This window comes from Salvelinus alpinus, chromosome 24 (genome assembly GCF_045679555.1).
Source record: "Salvelinus alpinus chromosome 24, SLU_Salpinus.1, whole genome shotgun sequence".
NCBI lineage: Eukaryota > Metazoa > Chordata > Actinopteri > Salmoniformes > Salmonidae > Salvelinus > Salvelinus alpinus.
This window is the reverse complement of record NC_092109.1, coordinates 18,239,995-18,255,719: the sequence shown is the minus strand read 5'-3', so window position 1 is coordinate 18,255,719 and position 15,725 is coordinate 18,239,995. Positions and strand designations below refer to the sequence as shown.

Genomic DNA, 15,725 nt, shown 5'->3' with positions numbered 1-15,725 from the left:
TACATTAGCAACCTAAATGTGAAGAAAACTCAACTGAGGAGTAATAGAGACTTTTGACTTTGAAACAGGCAGGATACCTCTTTCCCTGACCATTTACATTTTTTTTACTGTTATACTTGTTCGCGTAGCACTCCTCACAGGACATTTGGTGTACATTTTTTGTTGTTGGTGAGATGAAACTGACAAAACTCTGAAAAGTATTATTGTACGTCAGAATTGCAACGCAAGATTTGTTCAAGACTAAAATGTAAGTCCGTAATCGTAACATGGTGTTTGTATGTTCACTGATTCAATTTCACATTGACGATTCATGCATGCCCTTTCTTACTATCCTAACGATAGCTGCCAAAAGGTTGAACGTACTATCTGGTTCCATACTTATGCTTCCAAAACGTAACGCAAGCAATGCGCGTTAATGTGCTTCGGCAAACTCCCCCATACAGAAGAGGCTTTCATCCAATGACTTGTGTGTGTAACACAACGGCACTGAGTCATGATCAAGGGCTAGAAACACCCATAGCCACACTCAAAGACACCAGTTAATATTTACAGAATTATAATCAGTATAATAATTCTCTTTTTGGGTATCCCAAAAAGCAAGAGTGGATGAATAGGTCAACTACTAGACATAAACAAATGGAAATGGTTCAGTAAGTTAGTAACATTGAGTTGAGGCCTCCTCAGAATGTAGGCCAAATCGTGACGTTTCTGTAACATAATAGCCCTCGTGAATGGGCTACAAAGGACAAACACTGAGGCCGCCCAAGCTTGACCAGTTATAATTGTACTATATATTCAGAAGTTTGAGGTTTTACTTTAGAAATAACGAATAACGAATGATATGGCTACTGTGAACAATGGTCAATACCCAAATAAGGCAAGAGAAGCAAACTGAGAGATTATACACTACGTTACGAAAGGCAGTTTCGAAGTTTGACTTACCTATTGGAAATTCTGGATATTTGGTCTTTTGCGATTGAAAACCACAATTAAAAACCTAATATGATAGTACACCAGCAGAAGGTGAGTTTTGAAGTAAGAAAAAAGCAGTTAGTTTTGCGGCAATGCTTTGCGTTTCCTGGTTTTTGCAGGTATGGGCGTGGCGTTGAAACTGCAGGTGAGTCACGCACGGCGCTGTAAACTACCACGTGACCATACGTAGGTGAGTTCTGCCGAAGGGCATGAGTCACCCCTCAAATGTACACTTATATAGCCCACTTACCGTTAGGATGTCCACACTCCCCAGTGAATTGTACAGAAACTGAATGTCAGCTCAGTAATATGTAAGGTAAAACAAAGCCTACTCACTCCTGCCAATCACACACTCCTTATAATTCAAAGTAGGGCCTAATCCACACTGAAACTGCATGAATCATACCTGGGAAGTGAAACATAAAAGGAAACTCATCATCCACTCAACCATTTTTTTCTCAACCATTACCACCCCTACCGACATGTTATCAACAGGCTACAATTTTGATTCAGTGCTTCTACTCCTGGATTGATTGCTGTTTGGGCAAACATTTTTGCCCCCTCATCAATCTACACACAATACCCCATAATGACAAAGCGAAAACAGGTTTTTAGAAATGTTTGCAAATGTATTAAAAATAAAAAACAGAAATATCTTATTTACGTAAGTATTCAGTCCCTTTGCTATGAGACTCGAAATTGAGTTTAGGTGCATCCTGTTTCCATTGATCGTCCTTGAGATGTTTCTACAACTTGATTGGATTCCACCTGTGGTTAAATTCAATTGATTTGGTGCTTCAATTGAAGGTGCTTCAACACATGACTGAGAAAAGGGTCTGAATACTTATGTAAATGTAATCAGATTTTTATTTTTAATACAAATGCAAAAAAAGAAAAAAAAAAGCATTTTGCTCTGTCATTGTGTGTAGACTGATGAGGTGTAAAAAACGAATCAATTTTAGAATAAGGCTGTAATGTAACAAAATGTGGGAAAAGTCAAGAGGTCTGAATACTTTCCGAATGCACTGTATGTTGATAGCCTGTTGTATGTTTCCTTGATGTCAGCTGTTGCGTTTCTGCATTTGAAAATCATGGATGGGTTCATTGTTTTCAAACAGAGTATATTGATAGCATTGGCCTGCAATGTCCATAGAAGAGTGTAATAGTGAGATTCCCTGGTGTGTATAAATGTAGTGGTCTCCAAACTGTGATCCACCAGAAGCCTTTTGAATTTTCCTGTGCATCTCCAGATAATGAAAACAACGTTTGAAGCCACAACAGCCCATTCTTAAGCCGTGACCCAGGAGGACTTGGCTGTGAATCACCAGGGCCCAGTTTTTCTAAGATTATCTATCTGAATTTCGGTTATCTGATAGGATAAAAAATACACAGATATGTTGATAGCCTTGATAGAATTAATAGAACGGGAGTCCCCATTCAAGCCCATGTTTTTTAAACTTACTTACATGAACAGATAAAATGTATATATTTTCTGTGTTTAGTTTTCACTGAAAAAGCTTCTATATGGAATATTGATAGCGTTTGCATCTATCATAACATAATCCTCGATGAGGAAAGAAACAGAGATCAGTAATTCTATACACACTGTGCCCCCTATTGATCATTTATGGGCATGGCAATGATAATGCGATCCTTTAAGGGATGGAGAATTTAGAGATGGATACATACAATGCTACTGCATAAAATCAGATTTTATTTGACCGACAAATTATATTTATAGAAGACTAATTATTTTTAAATACAATATACATATTATGCCAACTGTACATTTAAAAAAAAAACATTTGATCTTGAAATACATCATTTTAAAACAAATAAAATGTGCAATCATGACTGATCATTAATAGGCCTACACCTATATGAAATGCATTATAAAATGTGTGATCGTGAAAGGAAGACACTTCGTGATATGGCATAATCACATGTCTTTAGCTACATAACATAAGCCTTCGATGGTATTCTTTCACCATGGCATTGTTTTACAATCTTGACTAATTCAATGCATGGAACATTGATTGGCAACTAAGGGCTCAGACACACCGATAGCGTTTGCTGGCCAAGAGTAGGACTATTTAGCACGTCTGAATGTAATTTGCGAAACGACTGCGAATCAATTTTACATGTAGAATCGCCAGAAAAAAATTGTCAGTCGGACATGTACAGCGGGTGGTCCCTAAAACACAGCGTGCTGAACGATTGGCAGACGAACGCTAGAACCACATTCGGTGCGATGTGTGCGAGCCTTAAGTCCCCACTACATTGTGTGTTCCCTGGTGTCCAAGGTCTACTACACTGATTGTGATATGACTTAATGGGTTGATTTATGGGGTCTCAAAAGTATGTCATGTAACTAAAGCATTTGCTCAATACAGTATTTTCTTGTACTATTCTAGATTTATTTTCATAAAATTCTGTATCTTTATGCATGTATATACATTTTTTTTAATGCTTCCTATTTAATCAAATAACATTTACATATTTAATTTTTCAGGAATCCAGCCTCAGAGATTTGAACATTGTTATTAGTGATATTTCAACATTAAAATCCATAATCAATCACATGGATGTGCATACAAATAGAGCTTTGCTAGAGAAGCATTGAATAGAAGTGATTTGGCATGTTCCACAAGGTGACTGTTGCTAGTAATCTCCATTCGAAAACCTTAGGATTGTCCCTGATTTTAAAGTAGCAGCAAAGTGTACGGTAGCAGGAGAAAGGTGCTTTACAGTGCCGGTCATGACTTCAAAAGGCAGGACAGTCTGTATTAGGGCACTGTCATAATAGCGTTTTTATGTGCAGTTGATGCTTAAAGAGATCGTTATCTATTTAGTGATGCTGTGGGAAGGGACTTTTCATCTTCTTCCACCCGTCTTCACTAGAACATAAGAGGTTGAAAATCAGAGATGTAACAGAGAGGAGATGTTGGAGATGTCATAGATTACCAAACAAACAGGGATTTCAGAGAGGATTGGTAATATACGGAAAATGTCTAAATACATCTTAGTGATGTCATACATAGGAGTTAAGTTAGCGATGATGTCACAGAGCGACACAATCAGTGACCTTACAAAGGGCATGGAATATTTATGATATTATAGAGACAAGCAGAAGTGATGATGTCATAGACACTATTAAACAGATAATGACTCCTAACTAAATGCATAGTGTATCTTGTACACCCACGAAGTAGACATTGCGTAGAGTCTGGGCTGCCCTGGGTATGGGGAGAGAGGACAGTGTCATCCAGGGCCACATTTGCACTGGAGTCACAATGGTTATCACTGAGGAGACAGTGGGAAGAGTTACAATGGACAACAGAGATAAATAACTCCATCACTGTCTAACAGAACAAAATGTTGGTTCCATCAAGGGGTGAGCCTTGAAAGGTATAAGGGTGCTAAGGTGGATAAGGAGTGGGTGAGGTCTGGTGTATATGAAGTGGTGCGGTGTACAATCAGAGTGAGGACCCACTGGGCACACCACATAATTTCAACATGGAAATGTGGGTTTTATTTGGTTGAGATGTTGACCATTGAGATTTCAACCTTTATTCAGCCACTCAAAATGACAGCCAGATGTTTGTTGAATTCCCAATGTGTTATCACTATGCTTTCAATCATTTAAAAGTACAAAGTTCAAATGGGAATACAATGTCAGATATTTTTTATTTATACAACAACTTAATGTGTTATCACTGTGCTTAATCTAATAGCACAACCAAATTACCTGGATTGCAGTTGAGATTACATTAAAAGTACATAGTGCCAGTGATCAATGATGTTTGAGATTCTGCACAGATTATTATAGCAATTCTGAAGATCTCCACAGACCTGCGACCTTTGCATGCCACCTTGAACATGCATGCTTTCTATGATTACATAAGAAGACAGTTATAGTTACAGTAGGCTAACCTCAAAATGTAGCAATGGATGTGTTACTCATTTTAAAGTTGAATAAATACTGTTAAATTAGTTTGTAAGATAGCTTTAACTTTAGGCTATTGACTGTATTAGAAAAGTATTATTGAATTGTGTTTGGTTGACAACACAGCCAAATATCAACATTTAAAGGATATCTAATCCTTGGATACATTAATCTGAGCAACTGGCACAATCCTATTCTTAAACGTTTATTTTTGGTTCATTTGGAGACGTGAATCCAATTTATAATTTGTTAACTTGTCGACAAGTTAATAGGCTATTTGTGTTTGGTTGTCAACGCAACCAAATATCAACATTTGAAGGAGATGTATCTTTGTGCCAATGACCCAGTCTGGCTTTATTCCTAGTTTGTCTACAAATTAATGACATGTTGGATTCACGTCTCCATCTCAACCAAGAATCAAAGTTAAAGAATAGGACTAAATCAAACTTTTATTTAAAGTGCATTTAAAGTTTAATTTGATTTAGTCCTATTCTTAAACTTAGATTTTTGGTTGAGACGGAGATTTCAAGCCAGACTAAGTCAGTGGCACAGATGAAACTATCCAAGCAGAAGATCTCCTTCAAAATGTTGATATTTGGTTGTGTTGTAATTCATTTCCAGTTTGTCTACAAATTGATATGTTGGATTCATGTCTCCATCTCAACCAAAGATCTAAATTGAACCCTGGGTTGAATTGAAACAATAACTGTTGATGAATTTGCAAATGCTTTGTAGGCCTAAATAGTATAATTGATGATAGGACTTATTGCCTTCAGAAAGTATTCACACCCCCCCCAACTGTGTTACAGCCTGAATTTAAACTTGATTACATGTTGTTTAAAATTGATGACATTTTGTTTTGTCGCTGGCCTACACACAATAACGGCAAACCTAAATAAGTTCATCAGTAAACATGTGCTTAACAAGTCACATAATAAGCTGCATGGACTCACAATTGTGCTTTAATGGGAATTGTAAAGGATATGGGCACGTGTGAAGTGTTTGCAGACGGGAGAAGTATGGTATTGAAGAATCGGTGAATGGAAAATGTTGCAACTGTGGTGGGGATCATATTCCGGACTTTCTTGAGTGCCCTGTTAGGGTGAAGGAGGTTCGAGGTGTCAAGGATCAGAGCTGTGTAGCGGTTCTCCTATGTGGAGGCAGTGAAGAGAGTCAAAGGTCAAGAGGCAACCGTGTTGAAGCTATGGCGGTGGATGCATCGCAACCAGTTGTTAGTGTTTTAAGTAAATCGAGTGATCTGGATACACCCATTGTAAAGAATATGGATTTTGTGGCATTTATAGCCACAGTTATTAATTGTACAGCACAATTGTCATTTTATCTGCAGCCGATACGTTTTTGGAGTGCAGAAGCACTGCAGAAGCACTGTAAGGACTAATGTCTCTAGGAAATGTCCCGCCCTCACAGGAGTCTTCTGAACCTGTGTAGGGACCTGATTAGTATTAGTGTTTTACAGAAAAGCAGGTTGATTTTGTTAATTTCTTTTTTGATAGTTTGTATGATATTTGATTTATTTTTACCCACATTATTTCCATTTTTGGGATCCATATTATGCACCCGCACAGTAGGTGGCGGATTGCACATCTAATTGTTGAGAATGCCATCATACCATAGAAGAAGATTGGTTATGGCGCACTGGTCTGTGTACGTGGCTAATATTGCATTGATTCAATCACAATTCCCACAGTAGAGCGAAATGTTGATAGTGCTAACTAAAGGGGAAAACTGTATAAAATTGAGTGAAGTTCAATCTCGTGCACAGCTTAGAGGGAACATTGCTTCTGACCATCACTGATGTGACACTATAACTCCTCTAAACAAAGGCCTTAACAATGCCTGAGTTACCTTACTGTGCTGCTGCCTACCTACCACATTGTGTTGGGTGATTGTTATTCTGCCTCTGTCCAGTTCCTCTGTTGAGTAATAATGCAGTCATTCAGAAGGGCTCAAGGTGATGTAGAAGAGGCCAGTCATCCTTATGTAACATTATTGCCAATGTGGGTTCAAAGTTCAATGAGAAATATCCAACCAAATGCTACTGAAGGAACTAAAATGTCCCTCTAACAACACACATTTGACTAGCCTTCATGTTTTGAATATGCAATATCAATAAGTAAGTGAATCTACTGCGAGTGGCCTCACCCTGCAGTCCCTCTGCAGTGTCTTCATTAAGGCACTGTACGTGTCGCCATCAAAGTGCAGGCCCTCAAGCATCTCCTGGAAGTCCAGGTCTTTGAAGGTGGGTGAGAACTTGGCGCGTTCCCTGCACGAGGCGTGGCGTTTGTAGGTGGAGCACTTCAGGTCGTATTTGTAGTGCATCTGGAGGGCCCTGGGCAACACGTTGTTCATCACCACCAGGCGGATGTTGACCCCGGCACTCTGGATGCAGTACAGGCCGTAGAACTTACAGTGGGGAGAACAAGTATTTGATACACTGCCGATTTTGCAGGTTTTCCTACTTACAAAGCATGTAGAGGTCTGTAATTTTTATCATAGGTACACTTCAACTGTGAGAGACGGAATTTAAAACAAAAATCCAGAAAATCACATTGTATGATTTTTAAGTAATTAATTCGCATTTTATTGCATGACATAAGTATTTGATCACCTACCAACTAGTAAGAATTCCGGCTCTCACAGACCTGTTAGTTTTTCTTTAAGAAGCCCTCCTGTTCTCCACTCATTACCTGTATTAACTGCACCTGTTTGAACTCGTTACCTGTATAAAAGACACCTGTCCACCCACTCAATCAAACAGACTCCAACCTCTCCACAATGGCCAAGACCAGAGAGCTGTGTAAGGACATCGGGGATAAAATTGTAGACCTGCACAAGGCTGGGATGGGCTACAGGACAATAGGTAAGCAGCTTGGTGAGAAGGCAACAACTGTTGGCGCAATTATTAGAAAATGGAAGAAGTTCAAGATGACGGTCAATCACCTTCGGTCTAGGGCTCCATGCAAGATCTCACCTCGTGGGGCATCAATGATCATGAGGAAGGTGAGGGATCAGCCCAGAACTACACGGCAGGACCTGGTCAATGACCTGAAGAGAGCTGGGACCACAGTCTCAAAGAAAACCATTAGTAACACACTACGCCGTCATGGATTAAAATCCTGCAGCGCACGCAAGGTCCCCCTGCTCAAGCCAGCGCATGTCCAGGCCCGTCTGAAGTTTGCCAATGACCATCTGGATGATCCAGAGGAGGAATTGGAGAAGGTCATGTGGTCTGATGAGACAAAAATAGAGCTTTTTGGTCTAAACTCCACTCGCCGTGTTTGGAGGAAGAAGAAGGATTAGTACAACCCCAAGAACACCATCCTAACCGTGAAGCTTGGAGGTGGAAACATCATTCTTTGGGGATGCTTTTCTGCAAAGGGGACAGGACGACTGCACCGTATTGAGGGGAGGATGGATGGGGCCATGCATCGCGAGATCTTGGCCAACAACCTCCTTCCCTCAGTAAGAGCATTGAAGATAGGTCGTGGCTGGGTCTTCCAGCATGACAACGACCCGAAACACACAGCCAGGGCAACTAAGGAGTGGCTCCGTAAGAAGCATCTCAAGGTCCTGGAGTGGCCTAGCCAGTCTCCAGACCTGAACCCAATAGAAAATCTTTGGAGGGAGCTGAAAGTCCGTATTGCCCAGCGACAGCCCCGAAACCTGAAGGATCTGGAGAAGGTCTGTATGGAGGAGTGGGCCAAAATCCCTGCTGCAGTGTGTGCAAACCTGGTCAAGAACTACAGGAAACGTATGATCTCTGTAATTGCAAACAAAGGTTTCTGTACCAAATATTAAGTTCTGCTTTTCTGATGTATCAAATACTTATGTCATGAAATAAAATGCAAATGAATTACTTAAAAATCATACAATGTGATTTTCTGGATTTTTGTTTTAGATTCCGTCTCTCACAGTTGAAGTGTACCTGTGATAAAAATGACAGACCTCTACATGCTTTGTAAGTAGGAAAACCTGCAAAATCGGCAGTGTATCAAATACTTGTTCTCCCCACTGTAGGTAGCAGTGTCCTCGGGTTCTGATTCAGATTCTGAAATAAAACAAGATGGAAAAAGAGATACATTGAGAATAGTTCACACGTTGCCAACATTTAAATCAAACTTTACAATCTTTGATTAAGAATATCCTGAATGCACTAGAACTGATAGGAGTTGCCCTATTTATTATGCCAGGAATGGTGTTTGTGTTAAGGGAGGGGCTCACCATGTAGTAACCAGGAAGGAGTTTCTGCAGGAACTCAGCCTCTTTATGCTGCACTGTCTTAATGATGAACTCATCGTCGCTGGTCAGGTAGAACCAGGAACTGCTGGCCCCGGGGTTGGACAGCTCGATCAGAGGCTCATTACAGATGGAGTACTGGAATTCATACAGGAAGAGCCAATAGCATGCATTAATATAGACAGGACAGCAACAAGGAAGTTTTCAAAAAAAAAAACAATGGGCAAAAACTGTTTGAATCAACATTGTTTCGAAGTAATTTCAACCCAAAAATGTACATGTGAGGACGTTGAATTAACGTAGAAAACTGATTGAATTTGAAAAAAGGCATCAACGTAAGGGGATTGTATTTTTTTCACCCAACTTTTAAACTAAATCCAATGACATGGTGAAATGTTTTGTTGATTTCACATTGAATTCACATTAGTTGACAACTCAAATGTAAATCCAAACTAGACAATGAAATGACATCTGTGCCCAGTGTGAACACTGTGCTCTTACTTCTAGATCAGACAACTCTAATGGGGTGTAATACTACATCATTGTATGCTGTATTATCAGAGAAGCACATGGTGTGTAGGAGTGTTTTTTGTAAAGGGCTTTCCACACTAACCAGGTAGTCATCTGCTTTGATGCCAAAGAGCTCCCTAAAGTAGCGAGGGGCGTAGGTTTTGAGGCGGAAGTCTGGGAAGTGGTGCGCTGGGGTCATGTTGCTCCTCTCACTGACAACACAAGCATTATCACACAAACAGATCAGTGTTATCAGTGTACAACAGCAGCCCTATACATCCATATACAAACACTCATTTACCACTGAAAACACATGCATTTGCATCCCAATAGAACAGGGTCCAGTACACAAATGTATCAGTTAGAGCAGCAGTTCCCAAACGTTTACACTCGGGGCCCCCCTTCCATCATTGGGGAACAACAAAATGGGTAAAAAAACCTAGATAAAAAAAACATTAGCTGACATGGGCTAGTAAGTTGGTTCTGGTAATTTCTAAAACATTATAAGGGATACCTAGTAAGTTGCACAACGGAGTGCATTCAACCTAAATGTGTATTCTGCATTTAACCCAACACCTCTGAATCAGAGCGATGCGGGGGGGCTGCCTTTATCGAAGTCCACGGCACAGTGTAACTGCCTTGCTCAAGGGCAGAACGGCAGATTTTTCCACCTTTCGGTTACTGGCCCATCGCTCTTAACCGCTAGGCTACATAAATAGCTCTCTGAGGGAGCAATGACAAGAGGAAAACTGCTGATGCACTACCTCATTTTGAAGTATTCTACTATTACAGCTTTCAAGAGTAAGTTGGCCCCAGAGTTTGGGAACCACTGAGTTAGAGCAAACAGAGAATATTGTGATTGAGTGATGAACCACTACAAGGAAACTATTGAAGTATACAAGAAGCATCAGCTGTGCGATAAGCAGTGCCTAACAGATGTCACAACAGATGTGCATCTTTCAGTGAAGCTTCGAAGGTCACGCATGTCTGGGTCAAGTGTCTTCAATTACATTTTCAACCTCTCCCTGACCGAGTCTAATACCTACATGCTTCTACATCTGCATTGCTTGCTGTTTGGAGTTTTAGGCTGAGTTTCTGTATAGCACTTTGTGACATCTGCTGATGTAAAAAAGGCTTTTTAAATACAGTTGATTGATGGTGGTCAAGCAGACCACCATAGAAAAGCGGAGGTAACATGCCTAAAGGACTACCGCTCAGTAGCACTCACGTCGGTAGCCATGAAGTGCTTTGAAAGCTGGTCATGGCTCACATCAACACCATGATCACGGAAACCCTAGACCCAATCCAATTTGCAACAGATCCACAGATGACGCAATCTCAATCTCACTTCACACTGCCCTTTCCCACCTGGACAAAAGGAACACCTATGTGAGAATGCTGTTCATTGACTACAGCTCAGCGTTCAACACCATAGTGCCCACAAAGCTCATTACTAAGGACCCTGGGACTAAACAACTGGATCCTGGACTTCCTGACGGGCCGCCCCAGGTGGTAAGGGTAGGCAACAACACATTGCCACGCTGATCCTCAACACGAGGGCCCCCTCAGGGGTGCGTGCTTAGTCCCCTCTTGTTCTTAAGACAGCCTATAGGGAGGTGGTCAGAAACCTGGCAGTGTGGGGCCAGGACAACAACCTCTCCCTCTACGTGAGCAAGACAAAGGAGCTGATCGTGGACTACAGGAAAAGGAGGGCCGAACATGCCCCCATTCACATCAACGGGGCTGTGGGGAGCGGGTTGAGAGTTTCAAGTTCCTTCATGTCCACATCACCAACAAACTATCATGGTCCAAACAAACCAAGACAGTTGTGAAGAGGGCACGACAATGCCTTTTCCCCTCAGGAGACTTAAAAGAATTGTCATGGGTCCCCGATCCTCAAAAAGTTATACAGCTGCAACCATCGAGAGCATCCTAACCGGTTGCGTCACCGCCTGGTATGGCAATTGCTTGGCATCCGATCGTGAGGCGCTACAGAGGGTAGTGGGTACCCCCCAGTACATTATATATATACAGGACCTCTATTACAGTACATTATATATATACAGTTGAAGTTGGAAGTTTACATACACCTAGGTTGGAGTCATTAAAACTCGTTTTTCAACCACTCCACAAATTTCTTGTTAACAAACTATAGTTTTGGCAAGTCGGTTAGGACATCTACTTTGTGAATGACGCAAGTAATTTTTCCAACAATTCTTTACAGACAGATTATTTTACTTATAATTCACTGTATCACAATTCCAGTGGATCAGAAGTTTACATACATTAAGTTGACTGTGCCTTTAAACAGCTTGGAAAATTCCAGAAAATTATATCACGGCTTTAGAAGCTTCTGATAGGCTAATTGACATAATTTGAGTCAATTGGAGGTGTACCTGTGGATGTATTTCAAGGCCTACCTTTAAACTCAGTGCCTCTTTGCTTGACATCATGGGAAAATCTAAAGAAATTAGCCAAGACCTCAGAAAATAATTGTAGACCTCCACAAGTCTGGTTCATTCTTGGGAGCAATTTCCAAACGCCTGAAGGTACCACGTTCATCTGTACAAACAATAATATGCAAGTATAAACACCATGGGACCACGCAGCCGTCATATCTCTCAGGAAGGAGACGCGTTCTGTCTCCTAGAGATGAACATACTTTGTTGCGAAAAGTGCAAATCAATCCCAGAACAACAGCAAAGTACCTTGTGAAGATGCTGGAGGAAACAGGTACAAAGTATCTATATCCACAGTAAAATGAGTCCTATATCGACATAACCTGAAAGCCCGCTCAGCAAGGAAGAATCCACTGCTCCAAAACCGCCATAAAAAAGACAATGACCCCAAGCATACTTCCAAAGTTGTGGCAAAATGGCTTAAGGACAACAAAGTCAAGGTATTGGAGTGGCCATCACAAAGCCCTGACCTCAATCCCATAGAAAATTTGTGGGCAGAACTGAAAAAGCGTGTGCGAGCAAGGAGGCCTGCAAACCTGACTGTCTGGAGGAATGGGCCAAAATTCACCCAACTTATTGTGGGAAGCTTGTGGAAGGCTACCTGAAACATTTGACCCAAGTTAAACAATTTAAAGCCAATGCTACCAAATACTAATTTAGTGTATATAAACTTCTGACCCACTGGGAATGTGATGAAAGAAATAAACGCTGAAATAAATCACTTTCTACTATTATTCTGACATTTCACATTCTTAAAATAAAGTGGTGATCCTAACTGACCTAAAACAGGGAACTTTTACTTGGATGAAATGTCAGGAATTGTGAAAAACGGAGTTTAAATGTATTTGGCTAAGGTGTATGTAAACCAATCCACAGGTAAACCTCCAATTGACTAAAATAATGTCAATTAGCCTATCAGAAGCTTCTAAAGCCATGACATAATTTTCTGGAATTTTCCAAGCTGTTTAAAGGCACAGTCAACTTAGTGTATGTAAACTTCTGACCCACTGGAATTGTGATACAGTGAATTATAAGTGAAATAATCTGTCTGTAAACAATTGTTGGAAAAATTACTTGTGTAAAATGGATTCCAATTTTCCTGCATTAAAATCACCAGCCACTAGGAGTGCCGCCTCTGGATTAGCATTTTTTTGTTTGCTTATGGCCCTATGAAACTTGTTGAGTGCGGTCTTAGTGCCAGCATCGGTTTGTGGTGGTAAATAAACAGCTACGAAAAATATAGATGAAAACTCTTGGTAAATAGTATGGTCTACAGCTTATCATGAGGTATTCTAACTCAGGCGAGCAGAATCTTTAGAATGTGCACCAGTCTTTGTTGACAAAGAGACACCCCACCCCCATGGATTTTACCGGATTCTGCTGTTCTGCCGATGCATGGAAAACCCAGCTAACTGTATATTATCCATGTCCTTGTTCAGCCATGACCCCGAAAAGCATAGTGTATTACAGTTCTTAATGTCCCGTTGATAGGATAGTCTCAAACTGAGCTCGTCCAGTTTGTTCTCCAGCGATTGCACATTCACCAATAGAACAATCAATCAAATGTATTTCTTACATCAGCTGATGTCACAAAGTGCTGAACAGAAACCCAGCCTAAAACCCCAAACAGCAAGCAATGCAGGTATAGAAGCACGGTGGCTTGGAAAAACTCACTAGAAAGGCCAGAACCTAGGAAGAAACCTAGAGAGGAACCAGGCTATGAGGGGTGGCCAGTCCTCTTCTGGCTGTGCCGGGTGGAGATTATAACAGAACATGGCCAAGATGTTAAAATGTTCATAGATGACCAGCAGGGTCAAATAATAATAATCACAGTGGTTGTCGAGGGTGCAACAGATCAGCACCTCAGGAGTAAATGTCAGTTGGCTTTTCATAGCCAATTAAGAGTATCTCAGAACAGAGGGTAGGAGCGGTTTATTCACTCGTCGCTGTAGTCTCATCAATGTACCCGCACTGCGACCTCTATAGCTATGTTTTTTCCTCTTCCGGGGATTAGGGCCTGGTTCGAGATGAGCAGGATGTCCTGTGGCGTAGACTCATTGAAGTAGATGTCTTCGTCCAGATCGAGGTGTGTGATTGCTGTTCTGATGTCCAGAAGCTTTTTCAGTCATAAGAAACGATGGAGGAAACATTATGTTCAAAAAAAGACACAGTGCTATCTGTGGGAGAGAGAGCTTACCTTTTCATGGTTGTTTGATCAATAGGACTGTAAAGTCTGCAAATGTAAGAGGACACCCGTGGTATTTAATTTATTTGCAGAAATTCAACAGGTGTATTTTGTGGCTTTTGCCGAATACGTTCTAATGATCTAAAGTCATGCTGTTGCTACTGCCTGTAAACACACAGTCCAGTTCAAAGTGAGTGATGGCAGGCCGGTGTGGCAGATAGCTCATTTGCATATAGGCCGACTGTAGCTCTGATTGGCTATGTAGTACCAGTCTGTGTAGAGTCCAGTCCTGGACAAGACAGATTTTTTTTATTAGGTTTTATTCACCGCAGTGTTTATTAATTGTCCCAACGCACCACCACTTTCCCCACTCTATATTGTTAGCGAAGTTTCACATATGCTTTACTCTACGTCATTCCCAAAAATTCTATGAATCTATGAAAACGTGGAAATGAGCAGGTGTTAAATGAGGTGAGAAGGAGACTGGAGTAGGACTTTTGTAGTGAAAGGGACTTCTGTGTCAATGGGAAAATCTGTCAGATTTGCTTCTTTAACAGGGTTTGTACTGTATTCATGTCACTAACTAGTGATGTGTATAAGCCCGCTGAGTGATGCCAGTGCTGTGTACTGTACCTGGGTAGAAAGACACTCTCCACCATGTAGAAATCCTGCATGAGCACATCTCTGTCAGGCTTGGATGTCAGGTTCCCCACAGCATACCCAATGCCCAGCTGGATGGCTCCTTTCAGTGCAGCAGCAGTTGGCTGGGACCACACAAACATAATATTCTCAATCAATACAACACTGATTATAATGTGTAGGATTTCAGATCAAACATGACCATTTTTGTACATCTGAAAGGTACATCTGATGCACGTCAGTCAGCACGTTCATGGATACCAGGACAATCTGTAGCTTTGTAACTGATTTTGGCATTTCTGTTCTGAACTGATGGAAAGGCAGAGAATCTAAAGGGCAGTCGGCATGCCTCTCGTGTGGCTAAACACAGTGGCTGATCTACCTAATCACGTTATCCGCCGCTCCGGCCCCTCCATCAGCAAACACAAACAGACAGACTGAGCACCATTATGTAACGCTCAACCACAACACCATCTCCAGTCCAGGGAGGGAAAAGCATTGCCCAATATTAAGAGGAATGGCAGTAATCCTTCTTGAAGCTCAGTTCACCAATGGGACCTTGTTCACACTCAGAAGGACATTATACAGGATTTGTAGATGTGTGCCATAAATTAGAAATCAATTACCGGGGCCCAAAGACTCCATACTTTTTTGTAATCTTTTGACCCACTGGTTCCTCCACCTCCATTCTCAGTGGTTGTTGTTTCCATCTTTTGGACGGAAAGAATATAGATTAATCTAAGACAAGATTAAGTAT

The 15,725-nt window shown here is 41.0% G+C and overlaps 2 protein-coding genes across 3 annotated transcripts in view; both read right to left on the bottom strand.

Annotated features, from left to right (window-relative positions):
* The window catches only part of LOC139551777 (tight junction protein ZO-2-like), a 34,279-nt gene extending 33,115 nt beyond the window's left edge, over positions 1-1,164 (bottom strand). The window contains exon 1 of one of the 2 annotated variants that reach the window (XM_071363114.1): positions 943-1,164. The gene's annotated coding sequence lies outside the window, so the exon portion shown is untranslated. The remainder of the gene's footprint in view (positions 1-942) is intronic. The other variant, XM_071363112.1, reaches the window with a different exon arrangement.
* Positions 1,165-2,669: 1,505 nt separating this feature from the next.
* On the bottom strand, positions 2,670-15,223 carry LOC139551840 (phosphatidylinositol 4-phosphate 5-kinase type-1 beta-like). Its single transcript, XM_071363203.1, has 6 exons — positions 15,182-15,223; positions 14,963-15,093; positions 9,789-9,897; positions 9,161-9,313; positions 8,952-8,987; positions 2,670-7,342 (listed from the first exon to the last, which is right to left on the bottom strand). Exons 1-6 carry the CDS (start codon positions 15,221-15,223, stop codon positions 7,046-7,048), a joined length of 768 nt encoding a protein of 255 aa, XP_071219304.1. The 3' UTR covers positions 2,670-7,045.
* Between the last annotated feature and the right edge of the window lie 502 nt (positions 15,224-15,725).